Source organism: Eleutherodactylus coqui, chromosome 12, assembly GCF_035609145.1.
Source record: "Eleutherodactylus coqui strain aEleCoq1 chromosome 12, aEleCoq1.hap1, whole genome shotgun sequence".
Lineage (NCBI taxonomy): Eukaryota > Metazoa > Chordata > Amphibia > Anura > Eleutherodactylidae > Eleutherodactylus > Eleutherodactylus coqui.
The window spans coordinates 551,997-579,520 of NC_089848.1; the positions used below are offsets into that span (position 1 = coordinate 551,997).

A 27,524-nucleotide genomic window follows, 5' to 3' on the forward strand; every position below is an offset into this window, starting at 1 on the left:
TTTTCCCTTGGGCCCTGACTACATTCCCGTATACAAGGTGCTTCCTATAACAGTGTTTATTGCTGAATGTTGGATTGCTCATCTCTCTATTGTTTGCTTGTCTTGCAATGGTAAGAAATGTTTTGTACTATTTACATATTTAACCCGCCTGCGGTTGATTGCCTGAAAGTGAAACGGCAGTTCTCAGCACATGGATGGTTTAGGGACAGAATAACCCAATAGGGGTAGTCAGTTCGGACTGGAGATCTGGAGGAATGATGGGCCGGAGAGGTGAGCGCCACCATGAGTCCTGTGTCATGCCAACAGTAAGGCATCCGAAGACGGGCGCTTCGCATCCAAGGGAGCCGGCTCACGCACAGCTCATGCTGCCATGAATAAAGAATGGGATCTACACATCCTTGGAGAGCAGCGTCCCCAGCCATCCCGGAGCGTCTGGTGGTGAACAAGGCTGTTTCCGGTATGGCAGAGTTCCATCTCCCAACTAAGTTGCCCGGTGAACAAAACATTGGCATTTTGGATTCATGGCTAGGAAACTCCACAGATCTCAATCCCACTGAGAACCTACGGCCATTCCTCAAAAAGCAGGTGGACCAACAAATATAGAGGACGGCCGGGCTCACACAGGCGTACGATTACCCCGTATTACACAAGCGCTGTACGCCTCTGTGGTACGCTTTAATCCACAGGCAATTGATTACATTGTCTTCCTCAGTTACGATCACATTAGCTTTTGGAACTGCGTAAAACGCGAGCACAAAGAGGATCGCAGCATGTTCTATTGTGCGACGTATATACCTGATGTTCTCTATGGGCACGTATATATACAATTACAATGCGTATTGGCACCGTATATATGTGCCGTCATGAAGTGATGGCATGGGAAATTTAATGTGTACTGCGCCATGTGCTCGTGGGCTTAATAATCCCGTCCATGTTTAATCCACTAATCGCCCCCGTTGTGCTGCAGTGATGAGGTGGATCACTCTAACAGGCACATCCCTCTTGACACTGGCCAGCCCTCATTGCCCGCATTCCTCTGCTCTCATGGCCTCTGTTCCTGTATGGTAAGTAAACAATGATTTCAGCAGAAGAGGTCATCTGCTCCAGATGGGGCCGACCTTTAAAGTGATTGTGATTACATGAAGGGGGGAAGATGTCAGCCATATGTAACCCTTCCTTTAGGTCACTGACAACCATTCCTATCCTTCCAGGATTTGGTGTACTTTTCCTTAACCTCTAAATTTACATCCTGCGGTGTTGGGGTATGTATGAAGATAGGGCACGGCGCAACCTCTCTTCATACAGCTGACACCTGCGGGCAATAGCTGCAATTGGCCGCACAGCTGATCACAGCTATTAACCCTTAAAACGCCGCTGTCCATTCTGACAGAGGCATTTAAATCCCCCGGCCTGAGATCGCAGGGAGCCGTACAGGTGCCATGGCAGCCAGGGTCCTTCTGAAAGGCCCCAGGGCTGCCTTAGCAGACTGCCTATCAAGCTGTCCCAATGGGGTGGCTTGATAGGCTGCCTGTCAAATCGCAGTATGACATAATGCTATAGCATCACATCATACTGCAGGAGCGATCAAAGCATCGCTGGTTCCACAGGAGGGCTAAAAAAAAGTAAAAATAAGATTTAAAAAAAAAAAAAGTAAAATTAAGATAAAAAAAGTAAAAAGATTTTAAAAAAAGGTTAAAATAAGACCAGTAAAGTTTTATTAATTGTAAAAAAAAAAAGTAATGAAAGTTTAAATCACCCCACTTTTGCCATATCTATAATAAAATCTAAATCATAAAGTAAAAATACATATTTGGTATTGCCGCGTCCGTAAAAGTCCGATCTATCAAAGTTACGCATTATTTACCGCACGGTGAACGTTGTTAAAATAAAAAAAAACGACAGAAATGCACTTTTTCAGTCACCCTGTCTCCCCCCAAAAAATGCAATAAAAAGCGATCAAAAAGTCGCATGTATTCCGAATTGGTACTAAAATAAACTACAGGACATCCCGCAAAAAATGAGCCCTCGCTGAACTACATAGACAGAAAAATAAAAAAGTTATTGTGCGCTGAAGATGGCGGCAGAAAATAATTGAAAAAAATTAAATGTCTTTGAAAAAAAATAAAAGTACTACAGAAAAAAAAAAAACTGCATAAGTTTGGTATCGCAGTAATCGTACCGACCCACAGAATAAAAGGTATCAGGTCGCTTTTGTTGCAGTTTGTGCGCCGTAGAAATAAGACGCACTAAAAGATGGCGGAATGTCGTTTTTCTTTTCATTTTACTCCACTTAGAATTTTTTTAAAGTTTTTCAGTCCATTATACGGTGCATTAAATAGCAGCACTAAAAACTACAACTCGTCCCGCAAAAACAAGCCTTCATACAGCGACGGCGATGGATAAATAAAGGAGTTATGACTTTTTCAAATGGGGGAGGAAAAAAACGAAAATGGGGAAAAAAAGAGGGCTGCGCCATTAAGGGGTTACAGTCTGTTTTGTACTGTCACCCCCTATAAAGAGAGACTGCATGATATCCTGAATGTAAAGCATGAGCCGTTTGAACCCATGATAAATGGTATGAAGGATTGGTCCGCAGGACGCTAGGTGCACATTTTGCAAAATTTTGCAAAATTTTACGTGCGGAATGTAATTTTCTCACTTTCCGGTGTCATAGAAACGTGAAATTTGGCATGAGCATTGATTATGTCATAAATAGGAAAGGTTCATAGGTCGCAACTCGATTATTCAATTCTAGCGCAAAAGAATTGGTGTCGAAATTTTACGTGCGGAATGTAATTCTTTCACTTTCCGGTGTTATAGAAACAGGAAATTTGGCACGAGCATTGATTATGTCATAAATAGGAAAAGCTAATGGGTCCCAACTCCATTATTCAATTCTATGCGCAAAAGAATTAGCGTCCACATTTTACGTACAAAATCTAATTGTCTCACTTCTTGGTGTAATAGAAACTTGAAATTTGGCACGGGCATTGATTATGTCCATAAATATGAAAAGTTAATGTCTCCCAACTCGATTATTCAATTCTAAGCGCAAAAGAATTAGCGTCCAAATTTTACATACGGAATCTAATTCTCTCACTTCCCGTTGTCGTAGAAACATGAAATTTGCCATGAGCATTGATTATGTCAAAAATAGGAAAAGGTAATGGGTCCCAACTCGATTATTTAATTATAGCACAAAAGAATTAGCGTCGAAATTTTACGTACATAATCTAAATCTATCACTTCCCCATGTCATAGAAACATGAAATTTGCCATAGGCTTTGAATATATATCCTAAATAGGAAAAGTTAATGGGTCCCACCTCGATTATTCAATTCTAAGTGCAAAAGAATTAGCGTCCAAATTTGACGTATGGAATCTAATTCTCTCACTTCCTGATGTTATCTATATATATATATATATATATATAAAGACGAAAGCCCTCACTGACTCATTCACTGACTCACTCGCTCACTGACTGACTGACTCGCCAAAAGTTCTCCAACTTCCCGATGTCGTAGAAGCATGAAATTTGGCACAAGCATAGATTATCTCCAAAATAGGAAAAGTAATTTTATATAAAGGAAACGTCGCATGGTTACCTCCCGTGGTGTTTCCTGGGTAACGCAGAGAACTATGCAAAATGGTGAACATGTTTTTCCTCGGTATCTCTAAAGTAACCACGACTTCATAAGATTTTCCGTGTGAAAACCAGATAAACACCAGTACCAAATTACCTCGGGCGAAGCCGAGTATATCAGCTAGTTTATATATATAAAGCTGAAAGCCATCACTGACTGACTCGCCAAAAGTTCTCCAACTTCCCAATGTCGTAGAAACATGAATTTTGGCACAAGCATAGATTATCTCCAAAATAGGAAAAGTAATTGGGTCCCAACTCGATTATTCAATTCTAGCGCAAAAAAATTAGCGTCGAAATTTTACGTACGTAATCTAAATCACTCACTTCCCAATGTCATAGAAACTTAAAATTTGGCACGGGCATGGATTATATCATAAATAGGAAAAGCTAATGGGTCCCAACTCGATTATTCAATTCTATGCGCAAAAGAATTAGCGTCCAAATTTTACGTACCGAATGTTTTTTTCTCACTTTCTGGTGTCCTAGAAACATGAAATTTGGCAGGAGCATTGATTATGTCATAAATAGGAAAAGCTAATGGGTCCCAATTAGATTATTCAATTCTTTGCGCAAAAGAATTAGTGTCCAAATTTTACGTATGGAATGTAATTTTCTCACATAGAAACTTAAAATTTCGCACGGGCATTGAATATGTCATAAATAGGAAAAGCTAATGGGTCCCAACTCGATTATTCAATTCTATGCGCAAAAGAATTAGCTTCCAAATTTTTTCATTTGGAATGTAATTTTCTCACTTTCCATTGTCATAGAAACGTGAAATTTGGCACGAGCATTGATTATGTCATAAATAGGAAAAGCTAATGGGTCCTAACTCGATTATTCAATTCTATGCGCAAAAGAATTAGCGTCCAAATTTTACGTATGGAATGTAATTTTCTCACTTTCCGGTGTCATAGAAACGTGAAATTTGGCACGAGCATTGATTATGTCATAAATAGGAAAAGCTAATGGGTCCCAACTCGATTATTCAATTCTATGCGCAAAAGAATTAGCGTCCAAATTTTACGTATGGAATGTAATTTTCTCACTTTCCGGTGTCATAGAAACGTGCAATTTGGCACGAGCATTGATTATGTCATAAATAGGAAAAGCTAATGGGTCCCAACTCGATTATTTAATTCTATGCGCAAAAGAATTAGCGTCCAAATTTTACGTACGGAATGTATTTTTCTCACTTTCCGGTGTCATAGAAACGTGAAATGTGGCACGAGCATTGACTATGTCATAAATTGGAAAAGCTAATGGGTCCCAAATCGATTATTCAATTCTAGCGCAAAAGAATTAGCGTCCAAATTTTACGTACGGAATCTAATTCTCTCACTTCTTGGTGTCATAGAAACATGAAATTAGGCACTGACATTGATTATGTCATAAATAGGAAAAGATAATGGGTCCCAACTCGATTATTCAATTCTAAGTGCAAAAGAATTAGCGTCCAAATTTTACATACGGAATGTAATTCTCTCACTTCCTGATGCCATTTTATATAAAGGAAATGTCGCATGGTTACCTGCCTGTGGTGATTCCTGGGTAACGCAGAGAACTATGCAAAATGGTGAACATATGTTTTTCCCGGTATCTCTAAAGTAAGCACGACTTCATAAGATTTTCCGTGTGAACACCAGATAAACACCAGTACCAAATTAACTTGGGCGAAGCCGGGTATATCAGCTAGTACTTTATAAACTGGTGAGGATCCAGCGGTCATGGTGCATGTTGGCACCAATGAACAAATCAGAGGTCAATGGAGGGACCTCAAAAATGATTTCAGGGACTTAGGGTCCAAGCTTAGGGCGCGGACCTCCAGGGTAGTTTTCTCGGAAATACTACCTGCACCTAAGGCCACACTAGAAAGGCAGCAGGATCTTAGGGAAGTGAACAAGTGGCTCCGGAGTTGGTGTAAGGAGGAGGGATTTGGGCTCCTGGAGAACTGGGCTGACTTTGCTGTCCGCTACAGGCTCTACCGTAGGGATGGGCTGCATCTTAATGGGGAGGGTGCAGCTGTGCTGGGGGATAAGATGGCTAGAAGGCTGGAGGAGTGTTTAAACTAGGGACTGGGGGGGGAGGGTAAAATGAGAAGTAGTGGGGTAGTCAGTGTAGCTAGCGACCTGGGTCAAAGAAATGGGAATGGGGGTTGAGCGCGCGCGGGTGGGGGTGGGGGGGTTAGTACAGTTAGAACTGTTAGATCAGCCATTAGTACGAATAGCAACAAAACGAATTTAAAAAACAAAAAAAAACGATATATTGTATGACCACTATTGCAAGAAGTCTGATCGGTAAAGTGAGTGAGCTTGAAGCGAGAATGGCCGATGAAAATTATGATTATAGTCGGAATAACGGAAACATGGCTTGATGATAAGTGTGATTGGGCGGCGACTTTGCAGGGGTACAATCTCTTCAGAATAGTGTGAAGGAACCAGAAAGGAGGTGGGGTATGTCTTTACGTCAAATCGAACATAAAGCCAAGACTACAGGAGGATATAGGGGTAGGAGACGAACAGGTGGAATTTCTGTGGGTAGAAATACAGGGAGAAAAAAATAACAAAATCTTGATCGGGGTCTTCTATAGACCACCAAAAGCAACAGAAGAAACTGAAAACTTACTATTAAGGCAGATAGAACAGGTGTCAAACCGCAACGAAGTAATTATCATGGGAGACTTTAATTATCCAGATATAACATGGGAGAACGAAACCTGCAAATCTCACAGGGGTGATAAGTTCTTGAGAGTAATTAAAGACAATTACCTGAACCAACTGGTGCAGGAACCAACAAGAGGGAGGGCCATTCTGGACCTAGTACTAACTAACAAACCGGACCGAATAAAGGGGGTGCAGGTTGAGGGGCACTTGGGTAACAGTGACCACAATATAATCAACTTCCAGCTGTCATTCAATAAGAAGCCTTATCAGGGAGCGACAAAGAAACTAAACTTTAGTAAAGCAAAATTTGATGAGCTTAGAACTACTATCGGTAACATTAATTGGGACAACATCCTCAAAAATAACGGTACAGAGGACAAATGGGAGGAGTTTAAAAGGATCCTAATCGCCTCATGTGATCAGTTCATTCCCTTTAAAAATAAAAGAATCTCAACTAAAAGGAAACCAATGTGGCTCGACAAGACAATAAACAAAAAAAAAAAGCGTTCAAACTACTAAAGCAAGAAGGCAGCGAAGAAGCGCTAAAATCGTACAGGGAAAAAAACAAAATATGCAAAGATAGGATCAAAATAGCTAAGGAAGAAGCAGAAAGACTGATCGCCAAAGACAGCAAAAACAACCCGAAACTATTTTTCAACTATATTAACAGCAAAAGGATTTGCAGGGAGAGCGCTGGCCCTTTAAAAAATAATGCAGGAGAAATCATTGAAGATGATGGAGGGAAGGCAAATCTATTAAATAGTTTCTTTTCAAGTGTATTCACCAACGAAAAGGAAATGCCACACGAGATGCAGGGGAATAAAATAAACCCCTCACAAAATATGTCATACCTAACACAAGAGGAAGTGCGTAAGCAATTAAAGAAGACTAAAATCGACAAATCACCAGGCCCAGATGGAATACACCCAAGGATACTAAGGGAACTAAGCGACGAGATAGCCAGGCCGCTATATCTAATATTTCTAGACACTATCAAGACCGGGGTTGTACCATTGGATTGGCGCATTGCCAACGTGGTTCCAATTTACAAAATGGGGAACAAAAGTGAGCCTGGTAACTACAGGCCGGTAAGTCTCACTTCCATAACGGGAAAACCTTTCGAGGGGATTCTGAGAGACGCCATCGATGAGTACCTCAAGGAGAACAAGGGAATAACTCCTCACCAGCATGGATTCATGAAGGGTCGCTCATGGCAGACAAATCTGATCAGTTTCTACGATGAAGTAAGCTCTAAGCTGGACCAGGGAGAATCTATTGATCTCGTATATCTGGACTTCTCTAAAGCATCTGACACCGTGCCACATAATAGGCTAATATACAAAATGAGGCAGCTCGGATTGGGTGAAAACGTGTGTAATTGGGTAAAGAATTGGCTCAATGATAGAAAGCAGAGGGTGGTAATAAATGGTTCGTACTCTGATTGGACCCCCGTTACTAGTGGGGTACCACAGGGCTCAGTATTAGGCCCCATTCTGTTCAATATATTTATTAACGACCTGATAGAGGGGCTGCACAGTAAAATATCAATATTTGCAGATGACACAAAATTATACAATATAATTAACACAACGGAGGACAATGTGCGGCTACAAACGGACCTGGATAAGCTGGGGGCTTGGGCAGAAAAATGGCAAATGAAGTTCAATGTTGAAAAATGTAAGGTTCTGCACATGGGCAGGAGAAACGGATGTCACCAATATACACTTAATGGGGTACCACTAGGGAAAAGTGATATGGAAAAAGACCTGGAGGTACTAGTGGATAGTAGACTAAACTGGAGTAACCAATGCCAGTCAGCTGCTGCAAAGGCAAATAAGGTCTTGGGGTGTATTAAAAGAGGTATAGGGGCGAGGGATGAGAACATTATCCTTCCATTATACAAGGCACTAGTCAGGCCTCACATGGAATACTGCGTACAGATCTGGTCACCGGTGCTCAGGAAAGATGTTACAGTACTGGAGGGGTACAAAGAAGGGCAACTAAACTAATACATGGAATGACGGGACTGGAATACCCAGAGAGGCTATCCAAATTGGGATTATTTACTCTAGAAAAAAGACGGCTAAGGGGTGATCAAATAGCTATGTATAAATACATGAGGGGACAATACAGGGATCTCTCCCGTGATCTGTTCATACCCAGGACTACGACGGTAACAAGAGGGCATCCGCTACGTTTAGAGGAAAGCAGGTTTCATCACCATCATAGAAGGGGATTCTTTACTGTAAGAGCAGTTAGACTGTGGAATTCTCTGCCTGAGGAAGTGGTGATGGTAAAATCCATAGAGGAGTTTAAAAGGGGACTTGATGTCTTTCTGGAGAGGAAGGATATTACAGGATATAAATCTTAGGTAAATTGTTAATCCGGGTATACAGGCAGGCAGGAACTATTAGGGGTTGATCCAGGGAACAGTCTGATTGCCATTAGGGAGTCGGGAAGGAATTTTTTCCCCAAAAGGGCTAATTGGCTTCTGCTCTTGGGTTTTTTTTTTGCCTTCCTCTGGATCAACACAGGAGGCTAACAGGCTGGACTAGATGGACGTTGTCTTCATTCGGCCTAACAAACTATGTTACTTGAAAATGACCAAAGGTTCTTTGTGATCAAGGTGATATGAGGCAAGGAGGACAATCTAGACCAATTTGAAAAAATATTTCCTCATATCAAAAATACAGGCCTCATAACTCTCGTACACAAGAGCGGGTCAGGTGTGACCCAACCAACTACCGAGGGATATGTGTCAATAATCACCTAGGGAAACTGTTCAACATCCTGAACAAGAGGATCTTCAGCTTCCTCACCCAGCATGACTCTCTCGGCCAAACCAAGTGGGGTTCAAACCACCGCACCTCGGACCACAAGCGAAGAAGTGCATCGCAAGCAGCACACGGGAATCTTCCTTAATTAAAAACTTACATCTTCAAATGTCTCTTTATTGTTTTTAATTAAGGAAGATTCCCTAATTAAAAACAATAAAGAGACATTTTAAGATGTAAGTTTTTAATTAAGGAAGATTCCCGCAAGGTGCAAAACCCCCACGGCGGACCTAATCCACATGTTATGGAGGTGTCCGAAATTGCATAGATATTGGGGGAAAATAAGAAATGCAATAAACGCGGCATTTGGCATACGTATGGACTTTACACCATACGTGTGCATTCTGGGATACACACAAGACCTACCGTTAGACGACCATGAAAAACTGGCGGTATCCAGATTATTGTACATGGCTAGAAAAACAATAGCTCAGCGCTGGTTAGATGAAGAACCACCTACGCTGGGAGAATACAAAAACAAGGTCAACCAAATTTTACCGTGGGAAAGGAGTATATACATCAAACGCAAAACCAGCCAAAAATACCAGGATATATGGCTGAGATGGATACATGCCCAGAGCCAAACAAATGATGGCGGACCAAACATGCAGGGAGTGGGATGGTGAGCCGTGTGGGGTGACACCTGTAAATCGGGGACTTGATGTGTAGATTTAAAAAGTCATAAAGAAACACGTATTTGGTATATATAAAGTTTATTAAGCAAAACAGAGTTAATTACAAGTTTGCTATGCTGTAAAATAACGTGGAAAGGTCTAACGGGGTAGGACAGAATAGGAGGGAATAGAGAGAGAGAGAGAGACCAGACAATGGACAGAAGGTATATGGCTGCCCCTTGCAAGCAGCAAAAACAACTATCCCTGAACCAAAAAGAAGACACAAAGAAGACAAGTAACATGAAGACTAAAGAATACATGTACACCGTAGGAACTGATACTATCGCCTATGATGGACTGTGTACACACAAAGACAAGTCATTTAAAGGACCAAATGTTGAGAGAGAGACCTCAGGGGGGGGGGGGGGAGGGGGGAGGGGGGAAACCAGTTGTATACAAAAATGTTATAAAGATATGTAAGAAAGTGGAAAAAGTTTAATAAAAAATACCTTTAATTAAAAAAGGAAGATTCCCGTGTGCTGCTTGCGATACACTTCTTCGCTTGTGGTATTTTGAGTCCTTTGTGGAGTCAGGACTCTTGACGGTGAGCAAGCACCCCAGACGACTTCCCTGCAAAGCAATACAGAGGTTGTGCTGCTGGAATTCTTTTGTTCGTATAAACTGGTGCACCTCAGACCACATCTGCACAATCTCATCAAGAGCCATGTCCACAACACAAAGCAGTGGAAGATCTACGACTGTTTCAAAGATTTTAAAAAGGCTTTTAAGTCTGTTACACTCAGGCTTGTTCCTGAAACGACTAGAGAGCGGAATAGGAGAGAAAATGTACGATGTCTTCAAGAGCTCCTAAACTGAGAACAGGAGCAGCGTGACGGTGAGTGGGAGGAGAACGGCTTATTTCCAGTAGAGCTGAGGAGCCGCCCAGGGCTGCAGCCTGAGCCCAATGCTCTTCAGCATCTCCATCCATGAGCTGGCCACAGCCCTGAAGTCCTCCTCTCTGACACTGAAGTGCAATTCTTGCTCTTATACAAATGACCTCATACTACTGTCACCAACCAAGAAAGGACTCCAGGACAATGTGAACGTTTTGGAAAGTTCGAGCTCCACATGGGCAATGGCCATCAGCCCAAAGTAGACCGACATCATGGTGTTCCAGAGGAGAAACATACAATTAGCCAGGCAACCTACCTTTAAGCTGAACAACTGCCAATTTACAGCAACCAACAAGTTCACCTATCTGGGTGTGGAAATCAACCAGTCAGGGAGTTTCAAATGAGCCATAGAGACTCTAAGACAAGGCATGCAGAACCTTCAATTCCACCATAAAATGACTCCACTACCCCCAACACCCAGTGATGGTCTGACTCACACTCTTTGACAGTGTCATTACCACAATCCTTGGCTGCCATCACCGTATGGCAGTGAATTCTGGAACCCGTACACATACTCAGACTGGTCAAAGTAAGATGACAGCCCAACTCAAGTATTCCATCTAGAATTCTGTAAGAATCCAGAAGAGGGGCTCTATCATTCCAGGCCCACCTACAGAGTAGCAGTCCGAGCTCCTAATGTTACATGCTACACCATGGAGCACAAAACCAACCGGACACCCCAAAACAATCCAAACCCAGCCAGACCAAATCACCACCCAGCACTGCATGGCAAAAGCCAAAATTAAGAAAATGGCAAACAAGAGCCAATAGGAGTTTATCAGTAGCTGGAAGAATGAGATAAGAGCATCCCATAAAATGACAATTTACCACAGTCTACAGAGGGAATACAAACTAGACCCATATGTGGAAATCCTACCAGACTACAGAGAATGCCAGATCCTGAGCTACTACAGACTGAGTGCCCACAGCCTGGCCATTGAATCAGGACGGCACAGGCAGAACTACAAGCCCAAGTAGTGTAGTCTGTGCCAACGGTGTGACCAAGAGGCCATGGAGGATGAGGCCCACTTACTTCTGCGATGCCTCAGATACTTAGTCTTTATCAAGGGAGCTCAGGTAGGCTATGTGGCAAAACATGTTGGAAGGGCATGTGTTACATGTTTTTTAGACTAGGTTAAGGGATGGCTCAACTATGCAAAAAATGATTATAGGTAGCTAGGTGTTGATGCCGTTCTTTGTGGTTTGACAGAGACCTCTCTCACTTTTCTAGCCTCTGTCACAACTGTGATTGATGCATAATCAGCATAGCAGTTTACCAGGAGATTATAATCTGGCTGCTTATATAGCACCGCTATTAACTGACACCCTGTGCGTCCATTATTGGCTGCCAACAGTTACGTCTTCTCCCCATACACTGCATGCTGTGTGACTATATTAGTGGCTAAAGACAATATATATATATATATATATATATATATATATATATATATATATAGTTCATTTATGGACTCCATAAGCATGTAGTTCACCCACCTATTCCTGTTACGGTATACTACCCCTGATACGCCAGCCAGGGTGCCCTAGATCTCACCCACAACCCCTGTCCCTGCCTGCTTGCCTCCACTCCTGGCTAAGCCAAGGCGGGGTTCATAAGCAAGCGGGTTTACCACACGCGTGATGACAAAGGGACGCACGTAACGCGGCGCCAGTTTCAACGTCGGAACCTTCAGTTTGAGATTTCTAGAAGACAAATATACCTTCTATCCCATCCTGTAAGGTTCAGATACAGATAGACTCCTCCCACTACGCAACTGCATACGGGGCCCCGATGCTTCCAGGTTCTTCTGTACTACTTTCCAAACCCCCTGCAGCATATCTGTGGCGACATCAGCTGCAGGGCAGACAGACGGAATAGGAAGCGAGGATGCTGACCATATACGCACAGGAATAGAGATACCCCAGTGGAAGAACAAGTTGTTTAGTGCAAACTCTGCCAAAGGCAGGAATTCTGCCCACTGATGAGCCTTTTTGCTAGCAAACAACCGTAAATATTACACTAAATCCTGGTTCTTCCGCTCCGTCTAACCATTAGTTTGCGGGTGGAAGGCTGACGAGAAGGAAAGCGACGTTCCCAGGTTTCCCACAGAAGGCTCGCCAGAATTGCGCAACAAACCGAACACCGCGATCAGATACAATTTTCTCGGGAACCCCATGTAGGCGAATGATTTCTTTTACAATTTTCAGTTTTGACAAACTGTCTACAACAACTAGGATAGTGGTGAACTTCTGAGACTCAGGTAGATCGGTGATAAAATCTACCGATACATGCGACCACAGACGAGAAGGTACCGGTAATGGTCTGAGGCCCCTCCGATAACGCCGACTTTTACTGCGTGCACAGACAGAGCATCACTTAATAAAGTTGCGGATCTCCCGAGACATGCCTGGCCACCGGTAGTGTCTAGTACAACGATCCAGAGTCCCCTGAACCCCCGGATGACCTCCGAGAACAGATGAGTGAGACTCTTCAATGACTCTAAGACGCAAGGTCTCTGGCACAAACCATCTGCCCTCCAGCACCCCCCAAGGGAGCGTCCTGCTGACCATTTTGTAGATGATGAACAAGATCAGATTCTACAGCTGCCACCACCACCCCAGGTGCCAAGATATTCTCGGGAGCCACTGTCTCACTTTCCGGCGAACTGAAACTCCGTGAGAGAGCGTCTGCCTTCACGTTCTTCTCCCCTGGAAAATATGTAACTACGAGGTTAAACTTGGCGAAAAACAACGCCCACCTGGCCTGACGAGCTGTGATTCTCTTAGCATTGGCGAGATATACCAAGTTTTTATAATCAGTATACACGGTTATGGAATGCCTAGCCCCCTCAAGATGGTGACGCCACTCTTCTAGAGACCACTCAATCGCCAAGAACTCACGATTACCCACGTCGTAGTTACGTTCCGCCAAACTGAACTTCCGCGAGAACGCACATGGACTATACCCACGTCTCCCGCTGACTTCCTGAGACAATACAGCCCCCATCCCCACCTCAGACGCATTGACCTCAATGAAGAACGGTCGCCTTGCGTCAGGCTGTACTAGCATCGGGGCAGCAGTAAACGCCCTTTTGAGATGACTAAAAGCCTCTAGGGCCTCTGGCGACCATCTTACCAAGTCGGCACCCTTCTCTGTAAGATCGGTCAGGTGTTGAGTAATAACAGAATAATTCTTAATGAATTTGCAGTAAAAATTTACAAAACCTAAAAACCGCTGGAGAGCTTTCAGGTTATGTGGTCTGACCCATTGGGAGATTGCTGCCACTTTATCAGACTCCAATTGAATCTCCGTGGGTGAAATCACATAACCAAGGAAATACACTTGCTTAGTACCAAAAATGCATTTCTCCAACTTGACAAAAAGTTGGTACTCACGCAAACGGGTCAGGACCAGCCTCAGGTGCCGCACATGTGAGTCCCAGTCTGGGGAATACACCAGAATGTCATCGAGATATATGACCAAATATACCCCCAGGAAGTCGTGGAAGACCACGTTCATAAACCTCTGGAACACCGCAGGGGCATTACAAAGTCCGAAGGGCATGACTAGACATTCAAAATGTCCGAACGAGGTGTTGAACGTAGTCTCCCACTCATCTCCCTTTTGGATACGAATTAAATTGTAAGCCCCCCTTAAGTCCAATTTGGAAAAGCAGTGGGCCCCTACCACCTGATTTAATAAGTCAGGAATCAGGGGCAAGGAGCACTGGTTCTTTACTGTAATTTTATTCAGAGCCCGATAATCCACACAAGGCCTCAATGTCCCATCCTTCTTCTCTACAAAGAAGAGACCTGCCCCGGCAGGGGACCTGGACGGCCTGATAAGACGTTTGGCCAGAGACTCTGAGATATAGAACTTAAGGGCTTCGTGCTCATGCCTAGACAAATTGAAAATGGCTCCCTTAGGGATGGGACTGTCGGGGATCAAATCAATACCACAGTCCCACTCCCTATGGGGAGGCAAAGTCTCAGACTGTTTCTTGGAAAATACATCATGAAAATCAGACAAATACTCAGGAATAAGTATTGTATCTGCTGAACACATGGATATAGTAGCTAAGTGATTGACAGGACAACCCCCAATGTGTCAATTCCCGAGTGGACCAATCAAATCGGGGATTGTGCAGTGCCAACCAGGGCATACCAAGCACTACATCAACAGACATCCTTTCCATTACCAAGAACGACAGATTCTCAGAATGGAGAACACCCACAGTGAACTGTAACATGGGAGTCCTTGTACAACCCCTGCAGACAGAGGGATAGAATTAATACTAGTGAAGAGTATGGGAATCTTTAACGCCGAGAATTCAATCATCAGAGGTCTGACAAAATTTAAACTAATCAAATTGGCGGCAGCCCCCGAATCAATAAAAGCTTGACCGGACCGAGTGAAATTCCGGAAGCCAGTCTGACAAGGCACCAACAACTTAGAGAGTACCTGTGATCCTAGGCAATCCTTCCCAAAATCGCCTAGGATCCGAAGTTTTCCGCCGGTTCAGACTGATGTTGCAGATGCTTCTGAGGACAGGTCGCTACACGATGTCTGGCTTTCCCACAATAGAGGCAGAGGCGATGAGTCATCCGGAACCGTTGCTGTTCCTCGGGACTTAGCTGGTCCACTTCCATAGGCTCGGCATGGAGAAGTGGGAGCGGGTCTGCTGGATTCCCTAGCTTTGTGGGCCTGATGTTCCTCTTTTCTAGATCTCAGCCCCCTGTCAGCTTTGACCGCCAATTCCATCGCATCATTGAGTGTCATGGGAGCGGGATGAGAAAGGAGTAGATCCTTGACAGCGTCAGAAAGACCCAACAAGAACACATCTTTAATGGCGCTATCGTTCCAAGAGGTTTCACCTGCATACTGTCTAAATTTAGAGCAATAGTCCTCTACCCACTGCTGCCCCTGACGTAGAGACATGAGATAAGATACCGCCAACCCCACATGGTCCGGCTCATCAAAAATACCTCCAAGTTCCTGAAAAAGCAAATCAACTGACTGCAGGCAAGCCGAACCCTTGGGCAAGGAGTGGGCCTATGTCTGGGGGGACCCTGAAGTAAGGACATAATCAATCCCACTTTCTGGGATTCTGAGCCAGAGAAGCGGCGCCGCATCCGAAAGTACAATCTACATGTCTGCTGAAAAAACAAAAAACTTGCTCCTCTTCCCTAAGAATACCTCAGGAAGAGGACACTTGGGCTCAGGAATAGAAGGGGCGGTAGAAATATGCACTAACTCCCGCTGCTCCTTGGCCACCATACGACCGGACAGGTCTTGGATCACGACCACTAAATCCTGCAACTGACTTGTGAGGGTACTCATGGCCTCCATTCCAGAGAAATTTTAAAGGCCAGTTATTATGTTACGGTATACTACCCGTGATACGCCAGTCCGGTTTCCCTAGATCTCACCCACAACCCCTGTCCCTGCCTGCTTGCCTCCACTCCTGGCTAATCCCAGGCGGGCAACTGGGTGGCGGTCCCTACTCTAACTAGGGACCGAAAAAGGGACACTGGCGTACCTGGATGGAAAGGGTAGAATACCAACAGAAAAGTCAAATGTAATTAACCCCTTAGTGACAGCCCTATCATAAAACTACGTCCTGCTGTTGCAGGACGTGTATGGAGGGAGGTAGCGGCGCTATCTCCCTCCATACAGCGCGGGCATCAGCTGTTTATTACAGCTGACACCCGCGGGCAATAGCTGCGCTCGGCTGTTAACCCTTTAAATGCCCCGAACGCTGTTCGGGGGTCCCACATGCCCCCCCCCCCCCCGCGGTGAGATCGGGGGAGCCGTGCAGGTGTCATGGCAGCCGGGGGCCTAATGAATGGCCCCAGGGCTGCCTTAGCAGACTGCCTATCAAGCCATCCACACAGGGTGGCTTGAAAGACTGCCTGTAAAAAAGCAGTATGACGTAATGCTATAGCATTACATCATACTGCAGGAGCGATCAAAGCATCGCATGTTAAAGTCCCCCAGGGGGACTTCAAAGTAATGTAAAAAAAATAATCAATAAAGTTTTTTTAATTGTTAAAAAAAAAAAAGTTATAAAAGTTTAAATCACCCCCCTTTTGCCATATCCATTATTAAAAAATCAAAATCATAAAATAAAAATATGTATTTGATATCGCCGCGTCCGTAAAAGTCAGATCTATCAAAGTAGTGCATTATTTTTCCCGCACGGTGAACGTCGTCTGAAAAAAAAAATAAAGAACGCCAGAAATACACTTTTTTAGTTACCCTGTCTCCCAGGAAAAAACGCAATAAAAAGCAATTAAAAAGTCGTATGTATTCCAAATTGATACTATCGGAAACTTCAGGACATCCCGCAAAAAATGAGCCCTTGCTCAACTACGTCGACGAAAAAATAAAAAAGGTATTGCGCGCACAAAATGACCGCAGAAAATAATTGAAAAAAATTAAATATCTTTAAAAAAAAAATGTAAGTACTACAGCAAAAAAAATACTATACAAGTTTGGTATCGTAGTATTCGTACCGACCCATAGAATAAAAATATCAGGTCATTTTTGTTGCAATTTGTGTGCTGTAGAAACAGGACGCACCGAAATATGGTGGAATGTCATTTTTTTTTCCATTTCTCTCCGCTAAGAATTTTTAAAAAGTTTTTCAGTAAATTATATGGTACAATAAATAGTGCCATTGAAAAATACAACTCATCCCGCAAAAAACAAGCCCACATACAGCGACGTCGATGGATAAATAAAGGAGCTACGAGTTTTTTAAAAGGGAGTAGGAAAAAACAAAAATGGAAAAAAGCAAAAAAGCTCCGTCACTAAGGGGTTAACCAACATGAACAATACTGAGCAGAACTGAGGAAGATAAAAAAACCTGGCAGATAATAGCAAAGTATAGCAGACAAGATGACAGAAGCAGGAGCCCAACAGAGGCAGACTAGCTAACACACTGAAGGAAACTAATAACTGGCAGTGATTGCCAGTCTCTGCCCGACCTTTAAACAAAAGCCTCCATCCAGGGGCGGTGAGAGGGAGTCAGCCAACTCCCAACAGAACAGAATAAAAGGGGGCTCGTGCACGGCAGCCGCACTCACAGGTGTACCAGCACTACGCCGGCCAGGCACCCGCGCCCCCGGCAGCCAAACAACAAGCCGGTGGGGCGCCCCGACCGTGGGACCCACACCGCCGCCCCGGGAGGACCAGCAACCGCCGCATGGTCTGTTTTGAGCATATACATGTCAATAAAGTGTATAATTTTATATTATTCTCTTTTGGGAGGGTATAACCATTAGGCTTCTGGCCTTTTTGGCAATATTTTTGAAACTATGTTTATTTAGAGATTGGAGAGGCAGAGACCAGAGAGTGTTTTAAAGTGAGTGCTGCTAAGTATCTGAATTGTATAGAAAAGCAGCAGCCCTAGAGTATACCCAGGTACTTAGCAGCACTCACATCAAAACACTCTCTGACCTTCATATCTATGGAGGAGGGAGAGAAACTCCATATTCTGCTGGGAGGAGAGAAAGACAGAGGAGCCACAGTGGCACAATATGTCAGTAGCGTGATATGCCATGGACTCCGAACCCCCCTACATGATATGGACCTCTATACTCCCTGTTCTGGAAGTGCCCAAACCCTAGCCCCGGTCTGCCACCCCTTCCCCCTAGCCATACTTCCTAATCGCTTTGGTAATACTGATGTCAACGTCTTTGAATCTTGAGAATCTTTCGAAGTCAAGTGGAGAGCTAACTGGTAAAAGACACTTTATGGGAGGTGTTGTCTTCTTCCGCAGAGGTCTGTGTGGCATCACACGGTGCCCTTGGGCCACTGAAGACGGGGTTGGGGTAATCCTCATGACGATGTGATGCCTTCCAGCAGCTGCTGTTCAAGAGGACATTCTTTCACAGAAAACTAGTAATGCAGCATAGATCTCAATGAAGTCACCCACCATATATGAACCTCCGTGAATGCCCACAGCTTGCTAGAGGTTGTGTCGGTCCTCGCTCCATGGGTATAACCCCTGGTAATGGAGAGAATATTACAGGTCTGTATTGGCAGAAGCTAGATGTAGCATGGCTGGTCCTACTTTCCAGTCACCGGCATGCTTCAGATCTGGATGCATCTATGCCTTCACTAGGGATCACCCCTCCTTTTTACTAATCTGTGATATCTCTTTAGGCGTGTGCTCATCGCTGGAAGAATATCTACTATGAAAGCGAGCTGATACTTCCGTACGGTTCTTGTGTCATTCTCCCACCAAATCTCCAAGCCAGCGGGAAGAAGCTATTGCCTTGCTACGAGGGTAAGTGCCAAATCCCAAGAGATTATTAACACAGGGCATTTTACTTGACCACTTCTATGGTATTCATGTGCAAAACTGTCTTAAGGGGGCCACACACATTAGGTAAATGTCGGACCAACCAATGGGACTGGATACCAGTATAATGTGTATGGGGGTCTTCTGACATAAAATCCTAGCATGGTAGAGTTGGAAGGGACCTCCGGGGCTCAGTGCAGGATCACTAAATCATCCCAGACAGATATTTCTCCAGCCTTTGTTTGAAGACTTCCATGGAAGGAGAACTCCTTCTGTGACAGATGTCGGGGAAATGAAGGGTCAGCCATGTTGAATGTCAGCATGTCCAATCCTTTTGTTCTCAGGGGAGATACATTGCTGTCAGAGGTGTCTTCTTCTCCCCACTGAACACACATGCTGGCACCTATTTAAAGTCGATGTCCAGCCCCAAAAGGGGTTGTCTGAGATGTTTTAATAAATAAAAATTGAAAAAAAAGCATCTTCCCCCAAGCCACAAACAGTCATGTACTGAAATCTGCCAGCTCCCTGCATCTCCTGCACTGGCTGTGCCGGGTCTCTGCCATGACATGATATGTAAAGGCTGCAGTAGCTTCTGTATTGGACCCACTGGCTGCTGCACTTAGGTCTGTGGATTGGCTGCAGCAGCTTGGGACCTCCCGTACTTAGACTGTAAGCAGAGACTGGATACAGAGAATCGAGCTGCATGGAGGAAGATGCAGGGATCCGGGAGAGGTGAGCAGATGACTGTCTGGTACTTTGTGGCATATTGACGATCTGTAAGCCGGTGCATGGAGGCCCATCCTATCTGCACGCGGTGGGGTATACAGCAGGAGGGGCTCAGCAGACTGAATCTTTTCCAACAAAGTATATATTAACCTACTCCTCCGTTGAATACCATGCTGTTTGCCGATGGGACTCCATGGTTTTCATTTATTTTTTTAACCTCTTAATGCAACAGGATGTAAACTTATGTCCTGTGGATGGCGCAGTCTGAGAAGTGAGCCCATGCCATCTGGTAGCAGGGGCTGGCTGTGACTGATAGCAACAGCAGGGTTCAGTGAGAACATTGGTCCCAGCTGTTAACACCTTACATGCCATGATCCCTGCAGAATGTGGGGTGTAAAGGGTTTATAGAGGGAGCACACTCCCTCTGGGGCATTATGAGCTCTCAGATATGTATTCGCAGAGGGCCAATGGGTTGCCATGGCAATCAGACACCAGACAATGGCATCTAGGCCTGCCATGGCCTGTGGTCACGATTATAAGCAATAATGTAGAAGTACTAAAATGCATCATCAAAGTGATCATAGCCTTTCTAGTTCAAGTCCCTACAGGGACATAAAACATGTAAAAATAAATAGGAAAAAAAATAGTAACAAAAAAACAACACTTTTTAGTGCATGTTCCTCTATATAATATAAAAAAACATTTAAAAATCCCACATAGTTCGTATCATCGTATGTGTATCGACCTGTGCAATAAATTGAACACAATATTTATCCTGCACTATAAAAACTGTTAAAAGAACAAAATAACTTAAAAGCTGCAGTTTGTCATGCTAAAAACGAGCCCTTATACGGCCATGGAGACGGAAAAATAAACAAAATTATGGCTTTTGAAAACTGGAGATGAAAATTCCCCAAAAAATTGTAGCATCCTTCTGATCAAAATAGGCCGCGTCCTTAAGGGGTTAAACATGTTCCCCAAGTCCCTAAGTGACAGCAGGTATATATTCTGCTTACCAGGTAGGACATCAAGGGGACTTTACTACCGATGACCTGTCCATCGAATCTCTGCTCAGGATCCTTGCCGATCAGCTGGGTTCGCTGTCATAACACAGGAGCCACCATTCACAATAGTCACAGCTCACCTCCTCCCCTCCCTGCACACTGACCACAGTGCCTAATACTAGTCTGTCCCTCCTGATCTGTAGAGGAAGCCTTACAGCTGTCATCTCACTGACATCACAGGCAGGATTACACTGAGAGGTGACACCTATGTATAGATAACACAGGATCCACCATTCACAATAGTCACAGCTCACCACCTCCCCTCCCTGTACAGACAGGATTACACTGAGAGGTGACACCTATATGTAGATAACACAGGGTCCACCATTCACAATAGTCACAGCTCACCTCCTCCCCTCCCTGCACACTGACCACAGTGCCTAATACTAGTCTGTCCCTCCTGATCTGTAGAGGAAGCCTTACAGCTATCATCTCACTGACATCACAGGCAGGATTACACTGAGAGGTGACACCTATATGTAGATAACACAGGGTCCACCATTCACAATAGTCACAGCTCACCTCCTCCCCACCCTGTATATAGACAGGATTACACTGGGAGGAGACACCTATATATAGATAACACAGAAGCCACCATTTACAATAGTCACAGCTCACCTCCTCCCCTCCTTGTACAGACTGGATTACACTGAGAGGTGACACCTATATGTAGGTTACACAGGACCCACCATTCACAAAAGTCACAGCTCCCCTCCCTGCACACTGACCACAGCACCTAATCCTAGTCTGTCCCTCCTGATCTGTAGAGGAAGCCTTACTGACATCACAGGCTGGATTACACTGAGAGGTGACACCTATATATAGATAACACAGGGTCCACCATTCACAATAGTCACAGCTCACCTCCCCCTCCTCCCTGCACAGACAGGATTACACTGAGAGGTGACACCTATGTGTGACTATCTGCTCCCCTGCCGGCACACTGACTCCCGCAGGTTACAGAGCATGCTTAGAACAGCCTCCATACAAAGTCCATTGTGTGACTGGTCTATGCAGCTCTCATAAAGCATATATCTAAGTGCTGTTGAATGCAGCTCAGGAGAGATGGCCACCCCCAAAGTCATGTGTGGACAGCGGAATAAAAACTTCTACAATCAGAAAAAAAAACAGGAAGTGAAGAATGGAAAATGTTTTAATAATACAAACAGTGTGGTGATGAGCGCCCTCTATAGTGGTTTTGGGTAGACAGATACCTGGATGTCATTGAGGACAAATACAGTTGTGTCAAAACAGCTGACGTCTAGTGTTCCTCCGTCCATCCGCCCCACAAGGCCAGCATCCCGCTGTGCAGAGGGGCACTAATCTAGTTTATTACTTGTGAGATGTGTTTGTGGGGTCCCATTACTATGACCGCCAGCTAATATCCAGAGTAACCGCCACGTACCGTACGGACAGCAGCCAGACGGGTCGGGAGGGAAACAGTAAGGTTGTCGGTAGGTGGTCTCCGGTATCTGCAGCCATGCTGACTACATCCCACAGTTGTCGGAGGGTGCATGATGGATCCACAGAGCGAACACAACGATCGAGGTGGCCCAAAAGATGCTCAGTTGGGTTCAGATCTGGGGAGTTAGGGGACCGGGGAAGTACTTAGTAGTCTTGGTGGTGCTCTTCCAACCACTGTCGGACTTTTCTAGCCGGTGACGTCACATTGTCTTGCTGGAAGATTCCATCTGCCCCATGGAAGACAAACTGCATGTATGTGATCTGCAAGGATGGATTCATGACCAAATAGGTCCAGAGTGCCTTCCAAGTGGATGAGCAGAGAACGCCACGAAAAACTCCCAAGACTATAACACTGCTGCCAGCCACTTGGGTTCTTCCCGCTTAATTAAACGTTCATCCATTTAATTAAGCAGAAAACGTGACACATTGGAGGACGCAACCGTCTGCCAATCAGCGGTGATGCAATTCCGATACTGCATTGCAAGTTGAAGCCTTTTCCTCTGCTAGCATAGATGTAGTGACCATCAATCTACTTCGGAGCCCCAGGGTTCGCTGAACTCTTAGACACGGCTGGCAGCCCCCTGAACTGCTCCCCTGTGGCATATCGGTCGGCCCTCATTCACCTTGGTAGCCGGTGTTCATCATTAAAGGCACGTGTTGCTCCACAGGTTCCATGTTGGCCCCATCTGTTCAATCACAATACACTTTCACCACAGCAGCACACAGACAGTTGATAAATTGCGCTGTTCGAGGAATACCGTCACCCCCAGCCTGAAAGCCGATAGCCAACTCTGATAAATCGCCCCTTTTACCCATGATGAGTGACGGTCTATCGCACACCTCATGCCCACCAAGCCCATGGCGTGACACTTCCTTCATGGGCTATGTGATGCCAACGTCGAAATTCGGAGCTGGTCATAATAACGTGACTCGGCTGCATAAGTTCAGCATCGCCCTCCAGCCTCCTCCATCTAGGCACAATGTAACGGTGACTCAAACGGGATTTGATTTTCCTCATTTCATGTTGCACAATCTATGAGACGGCACATTACCAACCATAAGATTTCTGGTTGTAATCGACCTCCAGAGACTCGCTGTTACCTTGTATAGATGAGTGACAGCCGTTGGGGAACTGTGAGGGCTCATGCCCATGAGCGTCGCAGGATACGGATTTTCGCGGCCTCCATTAACACTATATTAATGGAGACCTCCTGCGGCGTAAATCCGCGGCAAATAGAACATGCCGCAATTTATTTCCCGCTGCGATTATGTTCGGTAGAATTCCGCATGTGAGACTTGGCAGGCAGAAAGCTATTAGGTTCAATAGAACCTAATTGCTGCAGGATTCACGCACGGATTTCCGCCACGGACATCCGTTTGTGGGCATTCGCCCTGAGTCAGTGCAGAATACTGCGTGCAAACATTCTGTATAGAAGTATTAATTTCTGATTGACACCTTTATTTCATGCATATTCACATGTAGCTAAATATGACACTTAAAAAACCATTGAAAGCATCACGTGTAACAACACTCTTACAGGGGTATTCCATCAGTGTTATTGCATATTGCAAGGTGGTTTGATCAGTGGTGGTCTGACTACTTGCCAATCTGGAGAACGGAGTGACAGAAGGAATTTTGTCATTTCTATTACTCCTATGCAGAGAGCAGTAACACAACATCAGTTCAAGTGAACGGCTCGCTGCTGGAGCCCCCCTATGTTGTTTTCCCCTCTGTGTTGTTGCCCTTCCCCCCTGCGTTGGAGTCCCCCCCCCCCCCTGCGTTGGAGTCCCCCCCCCCCCTGCGTTGGAGTCCCCCCCCCCCTGCGTTGGAGTCCCCCCCCCCCTGCGTTGGAGTCCCCCCCCCCCTGCGTTGGAGTCCCCCCCCCCCTGCGTTGGAGTCCCCCCCCCCCTGCGTTGGAGTCCCCCCCCCCCTGCGTTGGAGTCCCCCCCCCCCCTGCGTTGGAGTCCCCCCCCCCCTGCGTTGGAGTCCCCCCCCCCCCTGCGTTGGAGTCCCCCCCCTGCGTTGGAGTCCCCCCCCCTGCGTTGGAGTCCCCCCCCCCCCTGCGTTGGAGTCCCCCCCCCCTGCGTTGGAGTCCCCCCCCCCCCTGCGTTGGAGTCCCCCCCCCCCCCTGCGTTGGAGTCCCCCCCCCCCCCTGCGTTGGAGTCCCCCCCCCCCTGCGTTGGAGTCCCCCCCCCCCTGCGTTGGAGTCCCCCCCCCTGCGTTGGAGTCCCCCCCCCCTGCGTTGGAGTCCCCCCCCCCTGCGTTGGAGTCCCCCCCCCCCCCCTGCGTTGGAGTCCCCCCCCCCCTGCGTTGGAGTCCCCCCCCCTGCGTTGGAGTCCCCCCCCCCCTGCGTTGGAGTCCCCCCCCCTGCGTTGGAGTCCCCCCCCCTGCGTTGGAGTCCCCCCCCCCTGCGTTGGAGTCCCCCCCCCCTGCGTTGGAGTCCCCCCCCCCTGCGTTGGAGTCCCCCCCCCCTGCGTTGGAGTCCCCCCCCCCTGCGTTGGAGTCCCCCCCCCCTGCGTTGGAGTCCCCCCCCCCTGCGTTGGAGTCCCCCCCCCCTGCGTTGGAGTCCCCCCCCCCTGCGTTGGAGTCCCCCCCCCCCTGCGTTGGAGTCCCCCCCCCCCCGCGTTGGAGTCCCCCCCCCCCGCGTTGGAGTCCGTCCCCCCCCCGCGTTGGAGTCCCCCCCCCCCCGCGTTGGAGTCCGTCCCCCCCCCGCGTTGGAGTCCGTCCCCCCCCTGCGTTGGAGTCGCCCCCCCCCCCCGCGTTGGAGTGTCCCCCCCCCCCCGCGTTGGAGTGTCCCCCCCCCCCGCGTTGGAGTGTCCCCCCCCCCCGCGTTGGAGTGTCCCCCCCCCCCGCGTTGGAGTGTCCCCCCCCCCCGCGTTGGAGTGTCCGTCCCCCCCGCGTTGGAGTGTCCGTCCCCCCCGCGTTGGAGTGTCCGTCCCCCCCGCGTTGGAGTGTCCGTCCCCCCCGCGTTGGAGTGTCCGTCCCCCCCGCGTTGGAGTGTCCGTCCCCCCCCGCGTTGGAGTGTCCCCCCCCCCCGCGTTGGAGTGTCCCCCCCCCCCCGCGTTGGAGTGTCCCCCCCCCCGCGTTGGAGTGTCCCCCCCCCCCGCGTTGGAGTGTCCCCCCCCCCGCGTTGGAGTGTCCCCCCCCCCCCGCGTTGGAGTGTCCCCCCCCCCGCGTTGGAGTGTCCCCCCCCCCGCGTTGGAGTGTCCCCCCCCCCGCGTTGGAGTCCCCCCCCCCCGCGTTGGAGTCCCCCCCCCCCCGCGTTGGAGTCCCCCCCCCCGCGTTGGAGTCCCCCCCCCGCGTTGGAGTCCCCCCCCCCGCGTTGGAGTCCCCCCCCCCCCGCGTTGGAGTCCCCCCCCCCCGCGTTGGAGTCCCCCCCCCCCCGCGTTGGAGTCCCCCCCCCCCCGCGTTGGAGTCCCCCCCCCCCCCGCGTTGGAGTCCCCCCCCCCCGCGTTGGAGTCCCCCCCCCCCGCGTTGGAGTCCCCCCCCCCCCGCGTTGGAGTCCCCCCCCCCCCCCGCGTTGGAGTCCCCCCCCCCCGCGTTGGAGTCCCCCCCCCCCGCGTTGGAGTCCCCCCCCCCCGCGTTGGAGTCCCCCCCCCCCGCGTTGGAGTCCCCCCCCCCCGCGTTGGAGTCCCCCCCCCCCGCGTTGGAGTCCCCCCCCCCCGCGTTGGAGTCCCCCCCCCCCCGCGTTGGAGTCCCCCCCCCCGCGTTGGAGTCCCCCCCCCCCCCGTTGGAGTCCCCCCCCCCCCGCGTTGGAGTCCCCCCCCCCCCGCGTTGGAGTCCCCCCCCCCCCCGCGTTGGAGTCCCCCCCCCCCCCGCGTTGGAGTCCCCCCCCCCCCCGCGTTGGAGTCCCCCCCCCCCCCCGCGTTGGAGTCCCCCCCCCCCCCGCGTTGGAGTCCCCCCCCCCCCCGCGTTGGAGTCCCCCCCCCCCCGCGTTGGAGTCCCCCCCCCGCGTTGGAGTCCCCCCCCCCGCGTTGGAGTCCCCCCCCCCCCCGCGTTGGAGTCCCCCCCCCCCGCGTTGGAGTCCCCCCCCCCCGCGTTGGAGTCCCCCCCCCCCCGCGTTGGAGTCCCCCCCCCCCCGCGTTGGAGTCCCCCCCCCCCCGCGTTGGAGTCCCCCCCCCCGCGTTGGAGTCCCCCCCCCCCCCCCCCCCCCGCGTTGGAGTCCCGTCCCCCCCGCGCGTTGGAGTGCCCCCCCCCCCCCCGCGTTGGAGTGCCCCCCCCCCCCGCGTTGTGGTCCCCTGTGTTGGAGGCCCCCTTGCGTTGTAGCTCCCTGTGTTATGGTACACTGTGTCGAAGGCCCCTTGTTGTTGCCCCCTGTGTCGGAGGCCCCTTGTTGTTGCCCCCTGTGTCGGAGGCCCCTTGTTGTTGCCCCCTGTGTCGGAGGCCCCTTGTTGTTGCCCCCTGTGTCGGAGGCCCCTTGTTGTTGCCCCCTGTGTCGGAGGCCCCTTGTTGTTGCCCCCTGTGTCGGAGGCCCCTTGTTGTTGCCCCCTGTGTCGGAGGCCCCTTGTTGTTGCCCCCTGTGTCGGAGGCCCCTTGTTGTTGCCCCCTGTGTCGGAGGCCCCTTGTTGTTGCCCCCTGTGTCGGAGGCCCCTTGTTGTTGCCCCCTGTGTCGGAGGCCCCCTGTTGTTGTGGTCCCGTGTTGAAGTCCTCCTGTTGTTGCCGCCCACTGCGTCCGAGTCCCCCTGCATTGGAGCCCCCTGTTGTTGCCTCCCTGCATTGTGGCCCCCCATGTTGTTGCCTCCCTGCGTTGGAGTCCCCCTGTTGTTGCCTCCCTGCGTTGGAGTCCCCCTGTTGTTGCCTCCCTGCGTTGGAGTCCCCCTGTTGTTGCCTCCCTGCGTTGGAGTCCCCCTGTTGTTGCCTCCCTGCGTTGGAGTCCCCCTGTTGTTGCCTCCCTGCGTTGGAGTCCCCCTGTTGTTGCCTCCCTGCGTTGGAGTCCCCCTGTTGTTGCCTCCCTGCGTTGGAGTCCCCCTGTTGTTGCCTCCCTGCGTTGGAGTCCCCCTGTTGTTGCCTCCCTGCGTTGGAGTCCCCCTGTTGTTGCCTCCCTGCGTTGGAGTCCCCCTGTTGTTGCCTCCCTGCGTTGGAGTCCCCCTGTTGTTGCCTCCCTGCGTTGGAGTCCCCCTGTTGTTGCCTCCTGTGTTGTTGCCCTCCTGCATTAGAGTCCCCCTGCGTTGTTACCTACAGGTTTCTCCCTTGACGCTGTCCCTAATCAATTGGGGATTCTTGCTCTCGCTGCCCCCCCACGAGACCTGTTTA

General features: G+C 48.4%; 1 protein-coding gene across 1 annotated transcript in view; it reads left to right on the forward strand.

Moving 5' to 3' along the window:
• The window catches only part of ITGA9 (integrin subunit alpha 9), a 508,591-nt gene that overhangs the window by 54,343 nt on the left and 426,724 nt on the right, over positions 1-27,524 (forward strand). The window contains 1 exon segment of the mRNA XM_066585284.1: positions 18,878-19,001. Coding sequence (XP_066441381.1) covers positions 18,878-19,001 — 124 coding nt within the window.